This window comes from Littorina saxatilis, linkage group LG15 (genome assembly GCF_037325665.1).
Source record: "Littorina saxatilis isolate snail1 linkage group LG15, US_GU_Lsax_2.0, whole genome shotgun sequence".
Lineage (NCBI taxonomy): Eukaryota > Metazoa > Mollusca > Gastropoda > Littorinimorpha > Littorinidae > Littorina > Littorina saxatilis.
In genome coordinates, this window is record NC_090259.1 from 25,822,791 (window position 1) to 25,849,367 (window position 26,577).

The window sequence follows — 26,577 nt, forward strand, 5'->3', positions numbered from 1 at the left end:
TCAGCACTGTCAGGTAATCAGTGCTAGTTGGCTGAACCGTGACGTGACGGTTTCAAGAAGTCTAACATGGGTTGACTGATAAGGTAGAAGTACTTATATAGGTTTGGTGAGTTTTCATGCGACTGAAAATGGGCTGAAACTGATATTACTTTCAGCGATGGAGTTCACGCACACACTGACACACACACTGTGCACACACACACACACACAATAAACTGACAGAAAGAAGCATACTCTGCTATGCGCAAAAATATAATACGGTCTGGTATAGGTGAATTCTATTTGTAGCATGGTGAATTTATCACCTAACTGCTTTACTTGATCGCATTCCTTGTTACTGGACTGCACTAACTTGACTGTTATTGTTTGACGAGTGTGTGGAAGGAAAGTCAGTTATTCTCAAACAGCTCTCGTTTTGTGTGGATGGTCCAGAGAAAAATCGAGCCAAAATAATCATAGCAATGAATGAGAGAGAGAGAGAGAGAGAGAGAGAGAGAGAGAGAGAGAGAGAGAGAGAGAGAGAGAGAGAGAGAGAGAGAGAGAGAGAGAGAGAGAGAGAGAGAGAGAGAGAGAGAGAGAGAGAGAGAGAGATGGAAAACAAAAGGTCGAAGAACTAGAGGCTGTAGGGGAGACAATACCTTATTTAGATCTATAAATTATGAACAGCAGAAGTTGTCTCCCAGTTTTTCCACCAATACTCCACACAAAACGCTCAGCAAAGCAAAATAATAAGCAAGAATTTTTTAATTTTTTATTGCAAATGGAAAATAGAACAGTACACATTTGAATATAAAAATAGGAGGCTAGTTAGTCAGATAAAGATAGAAATACCAGAATTACTACATGTACCACATTATCACTGAGAACCAGAACTGCATAGCAAGTTTACAAAGAAACATCAACACCAATGTCAATATTGTGCGGTCTTCTTAAGTCATGTTAACCCTGAAAATATCCTTGTACATTTAACAAATTAATGAAACACGATCAATCATTAATTCCATGAACCATCCTATAGGTTTTTCCATGTTTTTGTGTTCTATTCATTTTTCACTTTTGGCTTTTTGTAATTTTTCAGTGGATTGGTTGTAAATGTGTTTACTGGTTCTTTGGAAGACATAATTATTCCCTTGCTTCTTTATCAATTAAAAAAGTTCTTAAAATTAAAGCTCATAATTTGTACATGTCATTTTGATTTTGATTTGGGGAGAAAAAGACAAAAAATTCCTTTCTACAAGAAAATGACCATAATACTGTATCCAGTACTGGGACCAAGGAAGAACACCAAACAGATGATGCTCTGACAAAGAAAAAATAAACTAGACAAAAAACTACAGGTAGAGAATGCAATTTTTCTCAGCTGAAAGCAAGTGCTACTGAAAAGGGTGCAGTCCCAATCGAACACAACAAGAAATTCATTAGAAAAACTGGCGTACAAAATGTCTACTTTTTCAGTAGACGGCAAGAAAGATATATGAAGGATATGAAGCTCAAGTTATTGTGACATTTGTCATTTAAGTGATAGAGTGCTATTTCTGACACACAATTTCCTACTGAAAATCATGTGCTAGAAATCATGCTCCGTCAAAAAAAGAGTAAAAAGTTTTTCATAAGAACTTGAATTGAAAAAAGCGTGTGTGAATAGTGGGGAGTTTTTTTTGTTTTTTACACAATGAAAAATCCTAACTTTTGTTTTCCAATGGTCTCATACATGGTTTCCGGATTTACTGGAATAGATCATTGTGACTTTCCTTCAAATTCAGAGAATAAGATCACCTTGGACAAAAAATGTTGTAACATTTCATGTAACTTCTAATGACAGAACACATTATATTAAAATAACAAATCAACTGGTGTGCTTAATTTGCCAGATAGAGCTCAAACTATTTCAAATGCGGGCTACAAACTACAGACATAGTCCTTAGACATGCATACATTTTCAAGCAAGATAACACAGTATACATGAAGTTAAAAAATACACAATCACATTCTAAAATGTATACCAACAGAAGATTTTTTTAAATGACACCTATATGTATCTGATAGCCGCCAGAAATTAACAAACAGTAATCACAGACTGTAACAGAATGAGTGCCAAGCAAAAAGTCTCAACGGCACTGCATATAAAGACTTTCCAATCCAAAACATAATCCATATCCACATCCACTTATATTATGAGCCAATTTGACTCTAGATCAAATGTATCATAGGAACTGCTCCCGATGGGAAAAAAGAAGAGACAGAGAGACGATTTTACAAGAATTAAAAACATGGAGGGTTATTTCTTCATTGTATAGTTGGGCTGTGCTTGAAAAAATGGATACTCCTGATTATAATAATTCACCAGAACTGTAATTTTAATTACCCACTGTATTTTTGTTAAACCTTTTTTCTCCTCTTTCTAGACCATATTGTGTGCTTGCTTTAGTCTGAAGTTCAGCGTCTTAATTGTTCGTCAGTGAATACAACTGCAGTACAATCATGATTACTTTTTTTCACACTCTGACTTTTGAGGAATTAATCAATCAGAATATTAATGGGTTTTATCATGGTGCAAGTTTGCAGATCTTTCTCCGAGAACACCTAAATTATTGCCGACAAGAACCCGCTGTCAAACAGCCGACTTTACCAGCAAACGATTCTTTCTTTATTTCTTTATTTGGTGTTTAACGTCGTTTTCAAGCAAACGATTGCTCATCACAACATTCGATCATCTGATTTCTAGTGTACAGTAACAGCAACTGCAGTTAATCATGTTTCTAAACATAAGCCACCAAAGCAGCCTGAAAAGAAGTTAAATGTACATGGGCATACATGGGCGTTGATCCACAATTCCAAACAATATTCATGGCAGTGGGGTGCATTTCGATACATGGGACAATAGCATGTTAATTGATAAGCAAATATTTCAAAAAGGTTATGGTTTTCTCTTGCTCATGCAGGTACTGGCAAGGATGCCACACAAAACTACTAGTGACATTGCACAGGTTTGTGCATCTCAGGCATGTAATATGTTCCTTTCTTTGGGACTGGTCTATCAAATGTTTTGGTGGATTCTAGCAATATATACCTCAAGTGCACAGAGATACATAGCATAACATAACATAACGTAACATGACACTGGCTACAAAAAATGAACAACTGAAATCACTTTTGTTTTGTTTTGCAATCTTCACAAAATCTCGCTAGTGTTTTTTGTGTTATTTTCATTCATTCTAAAATTGTGCATGGTATAATTTTGTGCACATTCTGTGGTTTATGTGCAAACAAAGTGATTTCTGTCCATTATATACCAAAAAAAGCACCCAGATCTTCTTGCACTTTAATATTGCACAGACAGTTTGATGTTACTGTATAATACATATAACTTTCAACCATGAGTTACAGTCTGTAATGGTTTTCAGCAGGTAAACAATGACATAAGAAATGAGCTCACATGTCAACATATTTATTTTCATGTGTATTTTCATGTGTATGCCGATGTTACAGTCGCTAGCTCTTAACCCTGTGATTTAAAAACACCAAAAAATTTTAAAACAGTGGACAATGTCATGGGTGACAACTCTTTGTTCATGGGGTGCAAAAACTTTCTTGTATCACATGAAAACAAACAATTTGAAAGCGGTAAAGCAAAGAGAATTCCATAAACACCATTGTTTTCACATCTTCAGCAAGAGCTGCATAGAAAAGAATACACTTTTCCATGAAATCAAGAACATCAGATTCTAAAACTGTCCAATGACAGACCCAAATTGATGTGTGACAATGAATATGTGATGACTGACTCCGCATGTCAGCAGCAAAACTCACCATATGCAGACCTGGGAACCCCTGTTTTGCACTTGGAGTAAATGTATTCTCAAACAAACTTGGTGCTGAGCGATCGAGAAGAAGAAACAAACTTGGTGTATTTTCAGAAAAATGAGCGTACTCCACACAGCATTTGAACATTCATGATTCAAACATGCTTCACACCCGTCCGTCGCAGCATTAATTCAGTTTACAAATACATTTAAAGCGCATGCTTCTTTCAATGTTTACTGACAAAAACTGTAATCATGTGTCAAAATACTGGATCAGCTTCGGGATGCGCTTGTGAAGAAAAGTAGTCAAGGAATTTTTTCTCGTCATATTTTTTTCCACTGACTGTATTCTAGACAATCATGCGTACAAAATACGGCAAAATCGTATGGGTTCCCAGGTCTGCATATAGTTTCAGTATGCAGAGTTGCGAAAATGTCCTGTCATTTCTATGAAACCTGCCCCTTTGCTGTAAATGACAGAAAATGGTATCCTTTCTTAGGGTGCTCGCAGGTTTTGATTCATGTGCTAATTTACAAAGGAATTAACACTTACATCTTATTCTGAGCCAAATGCTGTCATGCTTCCGTATGTGCAGACAAAACTGCACTTCTGGAACCAAAGATTTAATGTATAATAAGGCAAAATCAAAAGAGTGCCTCCGTCATATGAGATATGAAAACAACTGTGGTGTTGTTATAACGAACACCGGCAAGATTAAGTTTGGTATGGATTTTTGTTTGTTTGTTTATTTGTTGCTTAACGTCCAGCCGACTACGCAGAGCCATATCAGGACGAGGAAGGGGGGGATGAAGGGGGCCACTTGTCAAGCGATTCCTGTTTACAAATGCACTAACCCATTACTTGTGTCCCAGCAGGCTTTAGTAAAACTAAATTAATACCTACTGGAAGATTACCAGTTTCCAGTATGTTAAAATAGGCTTAACCTATCTACTGCTGGACTTACATCAGAACACTAACAGATTAAACTATACATGAATCGCGAGACAAGCGGCAAGAGAAGAGATTTTTGGAAAAAATACAGGTGAATGAGCAAGAAGGCAGAAAAAAGAAAAGAATTCATGAAGAAAAAGAGAGCATGACAGGAAAGAGGAACCAAAAATCTACCTAACAGCAAACTAGAAAGCTCCTGCGGTTCCAAAAACAGGAGGGGCCTTTAATTTCATAACCGCAGTGCCCCACTGCGGGAAAGTTTGGTATGGACACAAAACTGATATGAACATACTAACAGTAACAAACTGCAAAAGAAATCGATACATTTACATAAGCTGAAAATGATGTAACAGTAAAAGATAGTCATGATTATGTGTAAGTTAAAACTGATACAAATTAAACAAAAAACCCATCCAAAATCTAAGGAAAACCTTCATGCATGTTGGTGATTATGTATATATTACAAAACGAGAGGTAAAAATTAACAAAACAAGACAATTTTCTTTCTTTCTTTATTTGGTGTTTAACGTCGTTTTCAACCGTTCAAGGTTATATCACGACGGGGAAAGGGGAGAGATGGGATAGAGCCACTTGTTAATTGTTTCTTGTTCACAAAAGCACTAATCAAAAAATTGCTCGAGGGGCTTGCAACGTAGTACAATATATGACCTTAAAGACAATTTTAAAACAATACTGATTAACATGCGGTCTCAAAACAGAAATAGCAACAATGAAATAAATAAACGCAATAACAGATATGCTTACCAGAATCCATAAAATGATGCAGACAAATTACATTCAAATAAAACAATGATTGCACACAAAGAAAAATGATAACAAGTAAGCACACAATCATTATTTAGAGTCCTAACATTTACAAATGCTGTGATATTTTCCTCAACAGCTGAGAAGGAAGTATGTAGCAATTCCCTTTGTAATGATGAAACAAATGACATTCTCATGAATTCATTTTTTATTTGATCTTTTCATCCATTTAATTATTTGTTTCGTTTTTTTCTGCATACAATATTCGTCACTAGATATTTTAAAACTAATTTGGAGTATTGCCTGCGGGGAGATAGCGACGCTATCGATGTGGGTTCGACCCCCACATTCGGCAAAGAATTTATTTCCCAGTCAACTTTGTGCACTCTCCTCAGTGTCCAAAGCTGCTTTCACCGGAAAATTTCAGTCAAACATTTGAAAAAAGTTTACATTTATATGTACTACTGTTTACTAATTAAAATATGTCAGTTTTACAAACTGTATTGTAAATATTTCTTGATTGTGCAAACAAATTGCTGCAAATTAATTAGGAATACTGTCCTTAGATTATAACTACACCAATACTGACTAAATGCAGTATGATACACATTGATCTAATGAAGCCTGTTCTTAATATATGCAGTGAAACACAGTGCCGATGCTTTTTAACACACCTCCAGTGCACTGCATTCAGCATTCAGTCATATCACTCAAAAGAACTTGTCAGTCAAAAATCTCATTGATGAGCCAAATTTCACATATTGCGACATAAAAAATAACATGTAGCAAGAATCCGCACAAGAGATCAAGCCCAGTGGCCGAGGTCTTGTCGGCTACGTAGCGGCTTTACGCATATGCGCAGAGCCTACGGACACCGTAAGATGAAAACGTGGTGGGCATGACGCGAGCGTAGCGAAACTTGCGCCGCTACGTTCACCGTAAAGTTACGACAGCTCCCCCCCTGTCGTAAACCTTTGCGCAGCATGCGTGTGGCGAAAAAACATGGCGGGCAGCACGTTATTTTTTTGGATGCTTTTGCGGCAGAACTTCAGCCGTCAACGGATGTTGCTGAACAGATCCTCATTGCTTTGCTTCTTTTTTTCTAGCAAGGTGTGGATTTCAACTTCACTAAAATGTCCGCAGCGGTGCTTTGGAGCTCCAGCTTCGACAACGTGATAAAGAACAAAACGAATACTATCTTACGTAATCAAACACAACATCATGACGTAAAGTACACAAAAAGAAAGAATTCTCCGTATCGCCGAGACTAATAGACTTCCTTGAGGCTTTTGACGTCACTAGTTAGACGCGACTTCACGGGATATACCCCTTCACTAAAAATAGTACAACTTTGCGCACAGCGTTAGCTCCTTACGTATTTCGTTACTCCGCAAACGACTAAGCAAGCGTCGTGACCACCAAGTTACGCATTAGCGGAGCTACGGAATAAGTAGGCTTTACGTGTTCGTAACTCCATGCGTAACCTAACTTATTTGCGCTACCGACAAGACCTCGGCCACTGAACCATGTTTTGAAACATATATAGTGGAACACCCCCCTTTAAGACCTGCAACAATCTGAGAAAATCAGGTCTTAAAAAGGAGGGAGTCTTAAAATGGGGTAAAGTTACAGAGGTTATGAACAGAAAGTCTGAGAGCAAGGTCTTAAAAATCAGGGAGTCTTAAATTTGGTTTTTTTTAAGGGGGGGGTTCTGTTGTAGCAAGACTTTTGATGGCGTCAATTGGTCACCGTGTATCGTTTAGAACAGTTCCGCGGCCACAGCATTAGTTTGTTTGTTTGTTTGTTTGTTTAACGCCCAGCCGACCACGAAGGGCCATTCTTTTCTTTATTTGGTGTTTAACGTCGTTTTCAACCACGAAGGTTATATCGCGACAGGGAAAGGGGGGAGATGGGATAGAGCCACTTGTCAATTGTTTCTTGTTCACAAAAGCACTAGTCAAAAATTTGCTCCAGGGGCTTGCAACATAGTACAATATATTACCTTACTGGGAGAATGCAAGTTTCCAGTACAAAGGACTTAACATTTCTTACATACTGCTTGACTAAAATCTTTACAAAAATTGACTATATTCTATACAAGAAAGACTTAACAAGGGTAAAAGGAGAAACAGAATCTGTTAGTCGCCTCTTACGACATGCTGGGAAGCATCGGGTAAATTCTTCCCCCTAACCGGCGGGGGGTGTTTGTTTGTTTAACGCCCAGCCGACCACGAAGGGCCATATCAGGGCGGTGCTGCTTGACATATAACGTGCGCCACACACAAGACAGAAGTCGCAGCACAGGCTTCATGTCTCACCCAGTCACATTATTCTGACACCGGACCAACCAGTCCTGGCGCTAACCCCATAATGCCAGACGCCAGGCGGAGCAGCCACTAGATTGCCAATTTTAAAGTCTTAGGTATGACCCGGCCGGGGTTCGAACCCACGACCTCCCGATCACGGGGCGGACGCCTTACCACTAGGCCAACCGTGCCGGTCCACAGCATTATTGCTGAAAGCAAAACTTGTGCAGCCAAGTTCATTACGTGCAGTACAATTCTTTGTCATACTGTACTGTGTGTAGCATATATTAAGAACAGCCTTAACATGGTAGAGATCTGTTTGAAGCTGTCCAGTAGGTTACACCGACTGCTTTAACTCCTGAATTGCTAGCAGGCAAGATATCAGCTTATTTGCAGACTAGTTACATTGTGTACTGTAAAATCTGTATTAATTCAAACTGTTAGTAGTCTTCTTTATTTTACAGAAGAGCAGATCTAAATTTGCTTATCACATCATTTTTCTTTATTTGGTCCTTATCACATCATTTGTATCATTACATAACTGATAAATCATCATAATTACCCCATTAAAACAGCAAATCAAGCATACAGACACAAACCTTACAAATTCACTGAGCAAAACATAATGTGAAATGCAGTGAAGATAAGATACAGACCAAATCAATGAACACGTAGTACAGCACAGACCTGAGTCTAGTAAGAAGTTAATTAATACTTTTTAGGTCTTTTCTAGCAAGAGTGGAAAACACATTTCAAACACTTTGCTTTTTAAACCAACTATAAATATTAGAAAAAAATGTCGACAAGAATTTGGAAAGTTTAGGCTGAAACTCTGTGTGTCAGTGCCCACAATGCTTTTTTCGTCATGTTCAAAGAGAAAATAATTGCAAAACACTAGTCTCCTACGCTATACCTACACATAAGTCATATCTACATTTCTACGCACTACATACACATCAAGAGTATGTTCAGTCTTAGAATAATCAAATTTTTTAAATCTAATTAAATGATTTGTTTGTTTGTTTATTTGTTGCTTAACGTCCAGCCGACTACGCAGAGCCATATCAGGACGAGGAAGGGGGGGATGAAGGGGGCCACTTGTCAAGCGATTCCTGTTTACAAATGCACTAACCCATTACTTGTGTCCCAGCAGGCTTTAGTAAAACTAAATTAATACCTACTGGAAGATTACCAGTTTCCAGTATGTTAAAATAGGCTTAACCTATCTACTGCTGGACTTACATCAGAACACTAACAGATTAAACTATACATGAATCGCGAGACAAGCGGCAAGAGAAGAGATTTTTGGAAAAAATACAGGTGAACGAGCAAGAAGGCAGAAAAAAGAAAAGAATTCATGAAGAAAAAGAGAGCATGACAGGAAAGAGGAACCAGAAATCTACCTAACAGCAAACTAGAAAGCTCCTGCGGTTCCAAAAACAGGAGGGGCTTTTAATTTCATAACCGCAGTGCCCCACTGCGGGATAATTAAATGATGTTAGGTTGACATTTTACAAAACAATTCTGCACTGTTGCATCAATTCTTAGAATAATCAAATTTTTTAAATCTAATTAAATGATGTTAGGTTGACATTTTACAAAACAATTCTGCACTGTTGCATCAATTCTTAGAATAATCAAATTTTTAAAATCTAATTAAATGATGTTAGGTTGACATATTACAAATAATTCTGCACAGTTGCATCAATTCATTGATCAGAAATAAGAGGTAAGCGAGGTTAAAAAAAGACTTTCAGAAAATACACAATCAGCAGAGTTAACCTGTTTCTCAAAGAACAGACAAGCACACACAGAAGGCACAAACACTATGAAGATGTGTTACTCCATACAGTAGAGCCTGTAAAAGCTATGTACATTACTCCAACTTATGTTTGACAGCTTTGTGGAGAGAGAGTACACAGACAAGACCACCAGGAAGTATAAATACGATCTGATTATTACACACAAATAACACTATTCACTACAGTCAACTGCATTCCATGATCATTTTGCATCTTTCTTTCTTTCTTTCTTTCTTTATTTGGTGTTTTACGTCGTTTTCAACCACGAAGGTTATATCGCGACGGGGGAAGGGGGGAGATGGGATAGAGCCACTTGTCAATTGTTTCTTGTTCACAAAAGCACTAATCAAAAATTTGCTCCAGGGGCTTGCAACGTAGTACAATATATTACCTTACTGGGAGAATGCAAGTTTCCAGTACAAAGGACTTAACATTTCTTACATACTGCTTGACTAAAATCTGTACAAAAATTGACTATATTCTATACAAGAAACACTTAACAAGGGTAAAAGGAGAAACAGAATCCGTTAGTCGCCTCTTACGACATGCTGGGGAGCATCGGGTAAATTCTTTCTCGTCCCAACCAATATGGGACTCCCCCTAACCCGCGGGGGAATCATTTTGCATCAACTGCATTCCATGATCATTTTGCATCAACTACATTCCATGATCATTTTGCATCAACTACATTCCATGATCATTTTGCATCAACTGCATTCCATGATCATTTTGCATCAACTACATTCCATGATCATTTTGCATCAACTACATTCCATGATCATTTTGCATCAACTGCATTCCATGATCATTTTGCAATGAGGAAATTATGCTGACAGTGTTACAAGCTACAGCGGGAAATGTAGTGCATTAATATAGGACAAAAGCTTGAGCAAACAAATTTCTTGGTTTAAAAGATTAAAAAATAATTATGAGGAACTAGTGACAGTATCACACAAAAGCCTAAAACCACATGAAACAACCCTCACAACCTTTTCATTCAATCAGTGGTATTCAGAAATCAACAGTTCTTTCAACACATGCAAATCATCACATAATTAGTTTAAGCTGTTCACATTTGATCAGTTGCTCAAACAATATAAGTGGTATTCTTTCAACAATCACAAATGTGCATGCCCACAATCACATTCAGATACAGGTTGTTGATCAAAATGGGAACAACGCTCACATTCGTTCTGAGGGCAAAGGGAACCATTTGACATTTTGAAAAAAATATCAGGGCAAGACTAAAAATAGTTCATTTTGTCTCTCAACCATGTCAAAATGCAATCATTCTTTTGGGGGTACACAATCCCCCACACAAGCATCCTAAAAATAGCATAACAGATCTTTGTAAGCAGATCTAGGGATCACAATGTCGAGATAATTAAAACGGAGATATTATTTTTGTTTTTTGCACTGATGATGGACAATTGAGAGTATTTACTGTGCAACCCGAGTGTTGAAGCAGACTAATCAAGTTCTTCTGAGAGTATGTCTATCTACAACCGATCTTACAGCGCATGCTGACCTCATCAGTCTGTTGGAAATTCTCTGTATTTGATAGAAATAACAGAATTATTCTGATATGCTTCCTGTATCCTCTACCAGGTAAGCCTTGATGAACACTTCCAAGACTGAATTCTTTTTCCCTTCGACCTTAATCACCCAATGTTATCTCCATGGTGTCAATCCTCGCTACTTGCGATGAAATTTGTTTTTAGGAATTACGTCTACACAATTGACCCCCTCTTGTTTATTCAGTTTCATGCTGCTCTTACATTCCAACCTGATTTCTGTTCTTTTAGACGTACTGCTTACATATAGACCATTTGTAAGCCAAGGCAAGGCTGATGTTTCTCTTCTGAATACATCTCTGCTGCATCTCACTGCAATCCGTCGCAGACATACACCAGATGTGGACCTAAGACAGCACTGTCAGAACACTTCCCACCAATTGCCTTCTGCAAACCTCCTCTAGCTGGTGTCAGATATCTCTCACAGATATCACTGAACTGGCACATATACAAACAAGTATCTTACTGCTCAACCAACCAGTAACTTTTTTCATGCATACTAAGCTTAGCAAAACAACAACAAAAGCCCTTTTTTTTCCTCAACCTAAGCAATCCATTGGTTCAATGCCCTTCAAAGAGATGTGAATGTAAACAGAGGCATTTCTCCTTGTGACAGACGACCTTTTTTTTCTCCAAAAACAAGCTCAACCTCGCAGCATATCAACCTACAAGAACAGACTTATCTTGCAGATATACAATTTCATCATCCAATTATCTTTTCCATACAGTGCTCAAAAACATCAGAAAGCATTCTACATCAACATCAGAAAACGACTCTTCCCACCTCAGCTAAAACGGTACCAAACAAGCCAGAAATTACACTGACGGCGATCAAACACAAACCAGCTACGCGGTTTTCTCCAGCCTTTTTAGTGCATCTTTTCCAAGTTCTCCTATGTAGAACGGAAGACACACCAGAGGTGCGCGTTACCATCCCGACCAATCCGTATTCGGGTATCCATCATAGACGGCATTGAAGATGCAGCACAAAGCGACGAAGGCGAGGTAGATGGCGAGTGTCACCCATCCCAGGTTGGTCTCCCATTCGTGGCGACGTACGTTCATCAGGATGGGGATTCCAAGCAGCAGACCTGGGCACAATATAGAACCAGTGAATAAATGACTGCAGGAGAAATGAAACCAAGGAGGTATAACAGCTTCCTACGCATAAAAAAGTTCTGTTTTGGGGTTTAATTTTGCAAGTTGTGAAGTGTTTTACTCATGCCAGAATTAGCTTCGTATTCACAGAGACACGTTCTGAAAAAGATACACATACACTAAGTAAAATATACACACAGGTTTGGTGACATAAAGGCATGAACACAAGGACACACATCGACACACACACACACACACACACACTTACACACATACACACACATTGAGGATCATTACCTGCCATAAAGCCGCCAATATGAGCTGTCACTCCTACTTTGAATTCGTCAGGTGCAGTGACACGTCTGTACACAGCCATGGCTGTGTCAGGCACCACTGAAAAGAGAGGACAAGCCAGTCAGACACAGCAATTCACTCTCGCCACCATCTTACACATGTACTCACCCATTCTCTCTTTCTCAAAATACATGTATTGTGCCAATGCCTTTACTTGCACAATTAAATTTATGTCTCTGGATATGTAGAGGAGATACTTTGCTTTATTCATTGCCTGTTGCTGGTGGGTGCACCATTGTGGGAAAAAGAGGTTGAATCTAGTGCAACCGGTAGGAAAAATGTAAGCAGTCGCTGGCAATCTAAAAATGGCAGACTTATGCACTTAAGATCAGATGGTTTCTTTCTTTATTTGGTGTTTAACGTCGTTTTCAACCACGAAGGTTATATCGCGACGGGGGAAGGGGGGAGATGGGATAGAGCCACTTGTCAATTGTTTTTTGTTCACAAAAGCACTAATCAAAAATTTGCTCCAGGGGCTTGCAACGTAGTACAATACATGACCTTACTGGGAGAATGCAAGTTTCCAGTACAAAGGACTTAACATTTCTTACATACTGCTTGACTAAAATCTGTACAAAAATTGACTATATTCTATACAAGAAACACTTAACAAGGGTAAAAGGAGAAACAGAATCCGTTAGTCGCCTCTTACGACATGCTGGGGAGCATCGGGTAAATTCTTTCTCGTCCCAACCAATATGGGACTTCCCCTAACCCGCGGGGGGGGAGATCAGATGGTAACATGGTATAAGACAGACTTGTCACCAGGAGGGACGAAGTAAATGAAAGGCAGGGAAGGGAGGGAAAAACCCACAGATGGTAACATTGTATAAGACAGACTTGTCACAAGGAGGGACGAAGTAAATGAAAGGCAGGGAAGGGAGGGAAAAACCCACAGCGGTGATGAAGAGGGACAGACAACCAGACAAAAAACGCAAGGATTTACCTAATTCCAAATTTGGACACCTTCGTTGTCTTTTTTTTTAAGCACCACTGGTTACCAAACCAATCACCTTGTAGATTGGTGCGAGTGTAGAAAACTACTTCTTCTGCATTCGTGGGCTGAGACTCCCACGTACACTCGTGTTTTTGCACGTCTTACCACCAAGCCATTGCACACGTTGTACAAAACATTCCCTTTGACTCACCAAGAACCAGGATGACCATGAGACGAACGGGTGCAGACAGCAAGATACGACCGATGCCTTTACAGGTGTTGTCCTCAAGCTCCTCCGGATCCATGCACTTGTAGTTCATCTCACGCCAGTTCTGTTTGCACAGTGGAATGTAGTGATGACAAGACTGTTTTTTGACATGCACATGCAGACACATGCATGCATGTGCACACACACACACTGACACCAGCACACAGACACCAGCACACAGACACTGACACAGGTACACCAAAACAGACAGGCGCGCACATTAACACACTCTCCCAGCCTTACTTTAAATCGAAATGACCCGGCTCCATCCACACACACCTAGCTGAAAGTACAATTTTCAATTGCCCAAGAAGACACATTGTGAAACCATCCACAACCACAGTAAAAACAAATCAAACAAACAAGCAAAGAAAACAAAAACAAATATAAGGCCCCCTAAAAAAAATTGTCTGTTTCTGGTCACCCGACCGACCCTAAATTTCGGCGCCGACCCTAAACTTTTTTTTTCCAAACTCAAAAATGTTTTTGGTTTTTTCCAGGTGGTAAAGGACAGGGTGAGAAAATGAACAACAAAAACGTGTGAAAACGAAAGTCCGCTGACGATTTGTAAATGTGTTGAGTGTCTTGTCTCTATGTATAGTGAATCCAGTCTCTTTGCGCGATTTTTAAAGTTAGTTTTATTGGTCTACATTTGGGGTAAAAAAAAATTAAAAATAAAAAAATAAAAAAATCCCTACCTACCGACCCTATATTTTTTAGCCATGTTACCAGAAACAGACAATTTTTTTTTTGTGGCCTAATACAAATAAGCAAACAGTGTCTCACTTACTGTGACAATAGCAGCAACATGAGCTCCCAGCAATGCGTAGACCCCTCCGCTGGCTCCAACCAATCCCACGTTATGGTCACTGATAGAGTGGGCCAGGGAACCTGTGTAACGGTAAGACTGAGATACAGTGGCTTCATTTCATCTGGCATAGCATAGCATAGCATATCACAGTATAGTATAGCTGCATAGCATAGCACTGCAGAATAGAGCATGGCAAAAATACACTCTCCCCAATGCTTCCTCTCTCCAATGCTACACATTTTAGTGCTTCAGAGTTTGACTTCTTGTGCTCAGTTCTTCAGACAAAGGCATTTCAAGAATAGGCGACTTGCCCTATCGGCCTGCGCCGCCAAATCGCGGGATACATCTGCGTTAACTTGCGTGGCCTTGCGAGATCTGCCGCAAAATGCGGGCATGTCCGGATAGCTCTGTGAGAGGTTGCGTTTCAATGCGGACACTTCGCCTTGAAAATTGTGAATTTTCAATGTGAACAGTGTGCTGCAGCAATGTTAGCCGCGAGAATAATCCTAAAGTTCGTTCAAAGTACCCAAGCATGGCCCGTGCACAAAGGAAAGGCGATCGAGGTAAAAACAATTTTTTAACACAAGCTAGAGAACACCAGCGCTTGTGAGAGCAAAACGTTTGCCCGCAGGGAAGTGAACCTTCCTTATCTTTCGCACCGGAGAGCTATTCAAGCGGGGTATTGTGCAAGTAGGCTATTAAAAGCCCAAATTGTCATGGAGTGGAACCCCCCTTTTAATGCACTTATTTTATTAATTGTATTTATTTATCTTTTAATACATGATTTTCTCAAATTTTGTTTTGTATAATTTATATGTTGTTGGTGTGGCTGGGGGAGGGGGGTTTGTAAATAACTCTTAAAAGAGGGGTTTCCACCAAAGTAGTTCTTACATATCAGGAACTTTTTATCCCAGATTTTCAACACTTGTTTTTTTCTTCTTGTCTGTTTAACTGCAAGGGATGTACAATCATACTCACAGAAAAAAACGCCATATCCATAACAATCAAGTGGGAATAAAACCTTTATGAATGTCATAATGACATGTTGGCACTAGCAGTGTTTGCTTTGAAGTGATTTATGCAACATTTGAAAAAGAGTGTTCAACACACAAAGAAATGCACAGACAACCACACAGACACAGATCAAGACACATACAAAAAACAAATACACACACAAAGGAGCATATGAGTTCAGATTTGCTCAAAAAGCGTTCAATACAAGGAGAGGATTTACACAAATTTGTTTCCACAATCATTACTGTTAGTGACAAGAATAAGACCTCCTTTCAATAGGAACAGACACTGAATATCACACAGCTGTTGCACCTAACAGAATCCTTCCAAGCATGAAGAAATGTGTGTGTGTGTGTTTGTGTGTGCGTGCGTGTGGCTGTCTATGTATTTGTGTAAGCATCTGTCTGTGTATGTATGTGCGAGTGTGTGTGTGATAGAAACATCTTGTATTCCTGTGTACGTGAGTGTGTATATGCGCGCATGCCATTACTGAATCTAGAATAACAACCTAAATGTTGAAGCTTAAGGGACAAAAACAGAAGGATGAATAAAAGATCTCTGGAAGTCCTAGTTCCAAACATGTGTGCTTCAAAATGGAATTGTTACAAATCCCCTCAACACAAAACAAACATGAGAAATGTGAGATAAAAAAAATTAAAAAAATTAAAAAACAGCACTAAGCAAAAGACACTAAAAACAAAGCCCCTCCGCCAGGAAAAGTGTTAATTCAGCAAAGAAAAACAGTAAAGAAGAAAAACGGAAAGAAAATACAGACCAAAAAGTAACACTGTAAACAGTGGATCACAAAATAAGGGAGAGCCAACATAGTCACTTACAACACAAAGCACAAGCAGGTGAATGGAGTTTTTAAATTGCACTGATACACTAACCCCTTGAAAGGACATGAACTCTTCAACAATCAACTGTTTTCAACCCAGTCTTTAAAATGTGTCTTCAAGATAGCTGCACTGAGCCAAGCAACCACACAACCTACCAATCAGCCAACCTAGCACACAACCTACCAATCAACCAACCAACCTACCAATCAGCCAACCATACTAACAAGCAAGCCAGAATACAGAGGAAGCCCACTTTAAAAGATTTCCAACCCTTCTTTATACCCAGCTTTTTCAGATTTTCTGGTCACCACGTCTGTACATTTACCTTTATTGTAAGACTCTTATCTCCTTAAAGACTGATTCTCTCAAATTTGGGGGGTTCCACTGCATAAGCAAAATGAAGGTAAAGCTAGTCCCATAACCATGTTGGAGAGAGATGTTAGAGATCTCAAGCAAAAGCACCAAAACCAAAACAGTGTTGTCAACCTGCAATAACTCCCAGTAAGTAGACCAAAGCCACCCTCCAAGCCTTGTGCACAATCTCCAGGGGTAGACCAAACAACAGCTGGAAAATCATGTTGAACAAAATGTGCATGTACCTGAAACCAAGTCAATCAACACTCAATGATGACAACTTTTTCCCTCCCCAATACGATAGTTAAGTTTCACTTCATGATATTTTGGTTCCAGTTTGGGGTTGGAAAAAACAACATAAATAGCTCTATGACTGACTTTCTATTATACTAGCAAACAATCTAATAAGATGCAATAATCAAATGGTAATTTTTAAGCACAGGAATAAAGAAGATTGAATACTCCTGTCATCAATGCCAAGCATTTTATTGCAGACTTACTACAGTGGAGTCCGGGTACAACGAATCTCAAGGGAGATACATTTTAGTTCGTTATATCAGTAATTCGCTGTAGAGTTTTCAACCCTAAATGGCCTTAAGACAAGTTTTCCCACTCACCTTCAAATGATCGTCCCATCGATCTTTCCTTGGAGAGTACAATCTCTGCATGTTTTCAACAGCTTCATAATATAATCCATAGAGGCATAGTTCAAATGTTCACTTTACTGTCACAATTTTAGAAGTAAAATTTAAAAAGTCGTGTAAAAGCATGTACATTCTGATCAATCTCCGATTTCATGGTGTCCACCAGTTCTGGTGCACGTACTACCCTGGCCAAGTTTCCTCTCAAGACATCAAAGAGACCGCCCCATAGGTTAAACTCCCCATAGGTTAAACTCGGTCACTGACCCGGGAGTGACCCGGGTGCAGGAAGTGTTTCCTCTCTCATAAAGGGGAACCACCTCTCATAGCTAAAACTGGGTCAATGACCCCTGGGAAGAAGGTCACAGTGTCTATAAACAAGGCCACCCAGCTATCACAATGGACCTGCCTTTGATCTCGCCTCACACCCACATCGCAGATCGTTGTAGCCTTGTGACTTTTTAGAGCACAGTCATAGCTTAGCAGCTGATTGGAATAGTGAAAACACAGCGGCGGTGGATGAAAACGTGTTTGTTATAAGAGGGGTTCGTTATGCAAATGAGTTCAAAAGGTTCGTTGTGGCCGGAAAGTAACAAGTAAGAAATAGAAGGCTGTCTGCCGGGAAATCAATGGCAGTTCGTTAAAAGCGGGATTTCGTTATACCCAGGTTCGTTATACCTGGACTCCACTGTAGTTGGGAATACAGACAAAAATCGCATTTTTCCCCAATCAAAGGCATTTTCTGAAACTGACTCATAAACTGGGAAGAGTTAATTTTGTTTACATTCAGAAAATCTGCAACACAATTAAAGATTGGTGTGAGCTAACAACCATCGAAGACTAGTCATGTCATATATATAGGAGTTAGAACATCCATTCTGTAACCCACAGCTCAGTTTTTTCCCATGAAACATCATAAGTCAAAACAAAGCTTTCATTTGAGTAGGTTCACTGTGAATGTGAACAAGTTCAATGCCTTATTTCAGTGCATTAAGGTCCAGTAAAAAAAAAAATCACCAGCAACTAATATTGCTATACCTGATGAAAATGTGGCCACTATACAAATAATGGTCCTGAAAACAAACAAACAAACAAACAAACACTCTCTCTCTCTCTCTCATTGTCTGTCTCTCTCCATGACTCTCTTTCTCTAAACAACACAGCTAAGAGTAAGAACTAACTCACCCCTGATGCATCAGCATGTAGGTGAGAAATCTCCAGGCTTCGTAACGACGGTTGGGTTTGTAGACCAAGGGACTGTACATTGCAACACCGCTTGTGGCCGTTGTCTCTATACCATCTTCTTTCAACTCCATGGCGTACACAACAAACACCACTATCTGAAATGTAGGAGGACAGACACTTTTAATCCACTGAATGATCTGTTACAACCATTCCTCCATAATATTTGTCACTTCACGACCTGTGAATCAAACAGTAAGCACATTAAAATGATGATAGACCAAAAAATGCCTTTCATCCAAAAGCTGCAACATAGCTGGTGACAAATTCATTAACTGTAAACTTTGTAAGACAGAAATAACACAAACACACAAGACAGATAAGCACACATGATGAACACAAAAAAAAACACAAGTCGCATGAAGCGATATAAAAACATATTGTCAAGCTGTCGGCATCAAAGGTATGTTCTTTCAAATGTTTCATATATTTTCTAAAAGAGCAAGTTTCAAACTTTGCAAAAATTTAAGGTAGGTTAGGTTATTTTGTGTTGTTGATTTTTATTTTTTTTATTTTAAATGGATCAAAATCATGTGCTGGGAGGGAACACGAGGGACAATTTAGACGCGTCCCAAATGAGTTAATGAGCAAACTAATTAACTAATTTTTACGCTGCGGAGCTGAAATTCAATCCCATAGTCCGGACTTTGTTGAAGATTGCTTGACAAAATTTCAATCAAAAATGAGGCCTCAACTTTTACAAAAAGCCGGATATGACGTCATCAAAGACTTTTATTCAAAAAATTTAAAAAACGTCCGGGGATATCATACCCAGGAACACTCATGTGAAATTTCATAAAGATCGGTCCAGTAGTTTTCTCTGAATCGCTCTACACACACACACACACATACATACATACACACACACATACACCACAACCCTCGTCTCGATTCCCCGTCTATGTTAAAACATTTAGTCAAAACTTGACTAAATGTAAAAACTCGAAAATTTTAATTTGATTAATATACCTACCCGAATCACATATAGCATTAACACAATCTGAGATGCTAAGGTCTGAAAAGGCTACCCGTCTTAAAAGTTTAAAGGGAAGCAACCCCAACCACAAAAAGTGTAAACGTAGCCATGGTTATGACCATACACCCCGGGGAGTTACCTCCCATCCGTGCATGCTACGTCACTACCGCTACTGAACACGTGGTTACTATCATACGGCTTTATAGAAAAAATCAAAAAACCATAAGCGGGGTTGGCGGGAGGGAATACACAATGTGATTCGGGTAGGTATATTAATCAAATGAAAATTTACAATAAAATTTTCGATTAAATTACATATTCCTACTCCGAATCACATATAGCAGATTGCTACAACAAGGCGGTGGGAAAGAAAAATCTAACTCACTCAAAAACCTTGCCAGAAAACTGGACCGCTGCCAAAAAGTCAGGAAGGGCCCAATGGGAAAGAAAATCTAACCCACTCAAAAAACCCTTGCCAGGGCTAGCCCACTGCCAAAAGGCAGTGAGGGAACCGAGGAACGTCCTGATTGACAGCCGAGATGTATCTCAGGCAAAAAAAGTAAGCGACAACCTCAGAGATCCAGTAAGCTGTGCTCAGCACTTCTTCCAATCTCCTAGCCGTAAAAAACAGCACAGGAATAGACCCAAGCCTTGGATTAATAACCCCGGCGAGCCAAGGGAAAGACAAGCCCACCCCCCCCCCTTTCTATTGGAAGGAAATAGTAATGTCCTGAAAAGATCCGTGCATAAGGTTGTCCACTCAAAGCTGAGAAGGACGAACCCTCGCGGTGACCTTAAGACAACCATGCCAAAGTATGCAAACCTTGGGATGTAGTAAAGCCCGAAAAGCCTGTGAGAAAGAAGTCAGCTCAAAAGAAGAGTGACCAATCCCCACGAAAGAGCGAGAGAGAGACATCCGAGCACTAAGTACCAGAGTCCACCTCAAAGAGAAAACTCACAAAATAGAAGGTCGCCAGTTATCCTCTACCAGTCCCGGCGAACGCACAGAGAGAGGTAGTACACGAAAGCAGCCACTTACGATTGTGCGTAAGCCACCGGAAGTGCGGACTCACAGTGGTCGAAGACCGGTGTGACTGGCAACCATAAACAAAATGGCTAAAAGCCAGAGTGTTCACAAAACAGTCTGCTTGAAGGTAATTGAAAGTGAATCAAAAACCGAAAGCAGAAAACCAAGACTGGTAAACGTAAACCCTGAAGCCAGCCAGCCATAAGACTCCCGAGACAAGAGTTCTCAGGGAAAAAACAGGCAGTTAACTTCCCGGCCAAATCAAGAGCCTTCCTGAGTTTGGCCGAAAAACCAGAACGCGTCTGTCTCTCTCTGAAAGACAGAGTCAAACACGGAGAAAAACGGGCAAACACCGTAGTCAAAGTTGCCTGTGGTAGAAGGGTGACTGTAAATGAAACCCGACCCAACGGACGTCATCCTGACTCGCCTCATGCCATCATGAGAATGAAGAGAGGAAAAGCCCAAATCCGAAGTCACAGGAACCGAAAATGCCCTAGACGCACCGCGACAGGCAGGAGACTACTGCGAAGGTTAAGACTGAGAGCCATGAAGCCCGTAGGACAGCCATTGTACCGAAATACCTACAGTATGCAGGTAAAGGTAAGAAACAGAAGTTTCGACTGCCCCATAAAATGCTAGGCTAAAAGCCCACAGCAAAGAAAACCGGAACATTAGCTAAACCTCTGCCCGAAGGAGAAGAGTAGCCAAAACCTGAGAGAGGAGGAAAGCCACAAAGAACTACTCCTCAAACATCCATTGTCCAAGACAATGCCCCCTCAGGAAAATCTAAAAGTTACTTCCGAGGCCAACTCAAGCATACCTTAAGTTTGGACGAAACACCAGAACGCGTCTGTTCACTAGAGAAAGACAGAGTCAGACTCGGTGAAAGACAACAAGGACCAAAGTCCAAGTGTTTGTGGCCAAAAGGTGAGACAAAGGGGTAACCTGAAGACAGAGAACCCCGCCCAAACGGAAATCGTCCTATCTCATCTCCTTCAAAAGGTGAGAACAAAGGAAAGAAAAGACGAAGTCCGAAGCCACAAGAAACGGGAAGGCAACAACCACCATCGCCAAAAGGTGGAATGGCTGTTGCCCGGCCAAGGCTAAAAACCCTGACGCCCTAAGGTCGGCCGTTGTTCCAACCACCCCGACGTACCAAGAAACGTCGGTGAGAAAAACAACATCTCCGGTAAACCCGGAAGTACGACAGAAGCAGCAGCCCGTGGCTGAAACAACTGTTACCCCAACCGAAGACGGAAAGAAGTATTCCGACGGAGGCTGCCTATTGGCTGCCAGCTTAGCTTAGCCAGAGGATTGAGCATGCTTCTCCTAAGCATGCTTCTCCTAAGCATGCTTCTCCTGAGGAGGCTAGCTTTACTTTACTTCAACCCTTGTAAAGCAGTCAGAGACCTGGTGATCTCTAATCGACTGAATCTCCTTTTTTTCTGGTATAAAAATACCAAAGTTTAAAAAGGAAACATCTCTACTGCGGGCAAAGCTCAAGTGTCTCTCTTTGTCTGTTCAGGGAACTGAGAATGCGAAAGAAACAAGTCCCTCCGACACCTGCCGTAAGAGCGTAGTGAAGGAAGGACAGCCTCATCTGCTCTTCGCTCACCCTAGCAAGGGCTGACCAACAGAGTAGAGAAAGGAGGCAAGTTCCAAAAGCTGAATTAAGCAAGAAGGAACAAAAGGTGAAGCCCGTGTAGCCGAAGCCAGCCAAGGCTGAGCGTGTTCCGGAACTGAACCATGAAGAAACGGCAGCAGAACCGAAACACTAGAGATACCACTTCCGGGAGGAGATGGCATAGCCAAAACCTGCAAACCGTGGTACCCACCAAAGGTGACTAAGGAACCGGAAGTAGGAAACATCCTGCCTTCACGGAACGGAAGTCCGACATCGACAACGAAGCAACCAACAAGGAAGCCACCAAAGTCGATGCACCCAACGTGAAATCCTGAGTCGCAGCTTCGAGCTTCGACGGAAATCCAGAACGTGTCTGATTGCTGACTAAAGACTGAGAACCAGAATAGTTCAGCTACGAACGCAGACCGAAGTCACAGTTGCTGGTGGTAAACTGATGAATGAGATGACCGGAAACCGGAAACCCATCCAACCGGAAAAGTCCTGACTCATCCCCCTACTGAAGGGTAAGAGTGAATAGGGGAAACGTCTAGAGCCACCAGAACTGAATAGGCAGTAACCGCAACACCCAACAGGTGGAGTGAAGACTGCCCCGACCGAGGCTGAAAGCCGAAATGCCCGTAGGCCAGCCGCTGTTCCTCACCCAGAGCCGGAAATGCAACAGACAAAACCGCAAAAAACGGAAGAGAAAGTTGCATAGAGTAGACTGAGGCCGGAAGCCCGAACGCCCGTAGGCCAGTCCTCTGTCAACTCCAGTCAATACTGCAACGTGTACTTGAAATGGAGGACTTATGCTTCCAGTAAAACCGGAAACACAGCGCCGAAAACGGCTGCCGCCCTTGCTGCGAAACACAAATGCCCACGACGGAACAAGGGTGAGACAGAACAGAAGAGGACTGGGGCCGGAAGCCCGAACGCCCGTAGGCCAGTCCTCGATCAACCCCAGACAAGCCACTACGTGCGCTTGTGATGGGGGACCTATGCTTCCAGACAGGAAGTGTAGGAGGCCGAAGCCCCGTCCGGAAAATATCTCGAAGTGACCTCTGCCGCAGCTTCGAGGGCAGCTTTAAGTTTTTCCGGATAACCAGCACGTGTGGAATCGCTGATGACAGACTGAATGTCAGAAACATCCGGCGAAGGACCGAAGTCCACGTTGCTGGTGGAAGGCCGGTGAACGGAATGACCGGAAACCGGAAATCCGTCCCCCCCAACACCATCCAAACTCATGCCCTGACTAACACCAGGGTAAGAGTAAGAAGACGGCCAGCCTGCAGCCGCAGTCGAAGCGACAACCGAAGGTTGAAAAGCTGACTGCCCCGGCCAGGGCTGAGACAACACCTGCCCGAAGGGCTGGCGCTGCTCCTCAGCTATCGACATCCGGGAGGAAGTGGAAGCGAAAGGAGCAGTAAATCCGGGCGGAGCCGGAAAGGCATCAGACGAGATCACAAAATGCGGAAGCGCCGGATGTGAGGACGGGTGCCGGAAGCCCGAATGCCCGGAAGGCAACGTCCGGTCAACCCTGGACACGACCACAGCGGATGCGTACGTCAGGGGACCTATGCTTCCGGCGAGTGCCGGAAGCGCAGCAGCCGGAACCGGCTGCCGCCATTGCTCAGAAACACAAAGGCCTTCGACGAAGCCAGGGTGTGACTGAACAGGGGTTCGCGGGTCGTGAACCCGCTGAAAAGAGCTGTGTCCCAGCAGGGAGCGTCCGACGGTCTCACGAGGACCTGTGGACCAGCTCGACTTACTTGAGTCGCCAACCACAGCGGTAGAAGACGAAGAAGCAAAAACATCCGCCCTAGACAACGTCTCGGTCGGAAGCGTCTAGGAAGCCAACGAGCTGACGTTACCCACAGACAGCGGGAAAACAACGGAAGTCGCAGGCTTGGCACGCAACATTTCTTCTCGTACCAAAGTACGAATCTCCGGAACCAACGTAGATAACGAAGACACCAGCGACGCCTGATCTGCAATCGGCAGAGAAGGTGAGCGAGAAGAAACAGCACATACAGGAGTATTTGACTGCCCCACAAAGTGTTTGTTCGGGGCAGAATAAGTAACGGACACAACAGAAAAACATGTTTAGTCCGAAACAACAAGTCCTACGGACTGGTAGATACCTGCCTAAAGCCTAGCCATGTTAAACCACTGTCAGCTATGCTGATCAACAAAATGGCGGCCAAGCGATAAGTTACTGGACAAAATTTAGAAGTCCAAAAACGGACGAAAATTAAGCAATAACGAAAATTCCTGTCAAACTAATGACGAAATTGGAAATGGCTTACCAACTAACAAAGCAGAAGGCAATAAAGCAGGGAAAGTAAGGAGTACCTCACCATAACATAGGCCTAGCCACATTAAAAACGCTGTCAGCCAAGCTGAGCAAGCAAAAATGGCGGCCACACAATAAGTTACTGAAACACATTTAGAAGTCCAAACGGACGAAAAGTCAGCAACTACAGATAAATTCCTGTCAAACTAATGACAAACAAGTCGCGTAAGGCGAAAATACAATATTTAGTCAAGTAGCTGTCGAACTCACAGAATGAAACTGAACGCAATGCCATTTTTCAGCAAGACCGTATACTCGTAGCATCGTCAGTCCACCGCTCATGGCAAAGGCAGTGAAATTGACAAGAAGAGCGGGGTAGTAGTTGCGCTAAGAAGGATAGCACGCTTTTCTGTACCTCTCTTTGTTTTAACTTTCTGAGCGTGTTTTTAATCCAAACATATCATATCTATATGTTTTTGGAATCAGGAACCGACAAGGAATAAGATGAAAGTGTTTTTAAATTGATTTCGACAATTTAATTTTGATAATAATTTTTATATATTTAATTTTCAGAGCTTGTTTTTAATCCGAATATAACATATTTATATGTGTTTGGAATCAGCAAATGATGGAGAATAAGATAAACGTAAATTTGGATCGTTTTATAAATTTTTATTTTTTTTTACAATTTTCATGATTTTTAATGACCAAAGTCATTAATTAATTTTTAAGCCACCAAGCTGAAATGCAATACCGAAGTCCGGGCTTCGTCGAAGATTACTTGACCAAAATTTCAACCAATTTGGTTGAAAAATGAGGGCGTGACAGTGCCGCCTCAACTTTCACGAAAAGCCGGATATGACGTCATCAAAGACATTTATCAAAAAAATGAAAAAATGTTCGGGGATATCATACCCAGGAACTCTCATGTCAAATTTCATAAAGATCGGTCCAGTAGTTTAGTCTGAATCGCTCTACACACACACACAGACACACAGACACACGCACATACACCACGACCCTCGTTTCGATTCCCCCTCGATGTTAAAATATTTAGTCAAAACTTGACTAAATATAAAAAGGAACAAGCTTACCAACTAATCAAAGCAGAAAGCAAGTAAGAAGGTAATAATACGTTTACCTCCAAATTACATCGGCCTTGCCACATTTTAAAGCTGTCAATCCATGTTGACAACAAAAATGGCTGCCAACGATAGTTACTGAAATTGTTACAAGTCCAAAAACGGACGAAAATCAGCAACTACAACAACATTCTTGTCAAAATAATGACCAAAATGGAAAGAGCTCACCAACTACGAAGCAGGAGGCAAGATAGACGGGTAAGTGGCCAGTGGGTGTCATAAACAAACACCAAACAGCACAGCCACTGGAGAGCCAAAAATTCAACAACCTGCTCCTGGACCACGTGTTCAGTAGCGGTAGTGACGTAGCATGCACGGATGGGAGGTAACTCCCCGGGTGTATGGTCATTACCATGGCTACGTTTACACTTTTTGTGGTTGGGGTTGCTTCCCTTTAAACTTTTAAGACGGGTAGCCTTTTCAGACCTTAGCATCTCAGATTGTGTCAATGCTATATGTGATTCGGAGTAGGAATATGTAATTTAATGAGATGAACAAAGAAACCACACCTCAGCAATACTGATGAAGAGGATGAAGATGGGAGGAGGACAGCAGTTGTAATTAGCCAGGAAATCATCCCTGAAGCGCAGAGGTACGATGTCCATAATGGCCGCCCTGATCACTGACTGGAACCTGCTTCGTTCAGATTGCGTCAGGTCTCTGGTCATCTGGACACATAAAGACAATACACTGATATCAGACTGTGACAAAAAATCATAATTACTGAACTTTGAAAAATATCCAGATGGAAATGG

The 26,577-nt window shown here is 41.1% G+C and overlaps 1 protein-coding gene across 1 annotated transcript in view; it reads right to left on the reverse strand.

The window, feature by feature from the left end:
• Positions 1-737: 737 nt before the first annotated feature.
• The window catches only part of LOC138948912 (rhomboid-related protein 2-like), a 34,746-nt gene continuing 8,906 nt past the window's right edge, over positions 738-26,577 (reverse strand). Inside the window, exons 4-10 of the mRNA XM_070320547.1 lie at positions 26,332-26,490; positions 18,704-18,858; positions 17,010-17,122; positions 14,650-14,750; positions 13,803-13,923; positions 12,598-12,693; positions 738-12,293 (exon numbers count right to left, since the gene is read on the reverse strand). Of these exons, the coding sequence (XP_070176648.1) occupies positions 12,130-12,293; positions 12,598-12,693; positions 13,803-13,923; positions 14,650-14,750; positions 17,010-17,122; positions 18,704-18,858; positions 26,332-26,490 (909 nt within the window). The 3' untranslated portion in view covers positions 738-12,129. The remainder of the gene's footprint in view (positions 12,294-12,597; positions 12,694-13,802; positions 13,924-14,649; positions 14,751-17,009; positions 17,123-18,703; positions 18,859-26,331; positions 26,491-26,577) is intronic.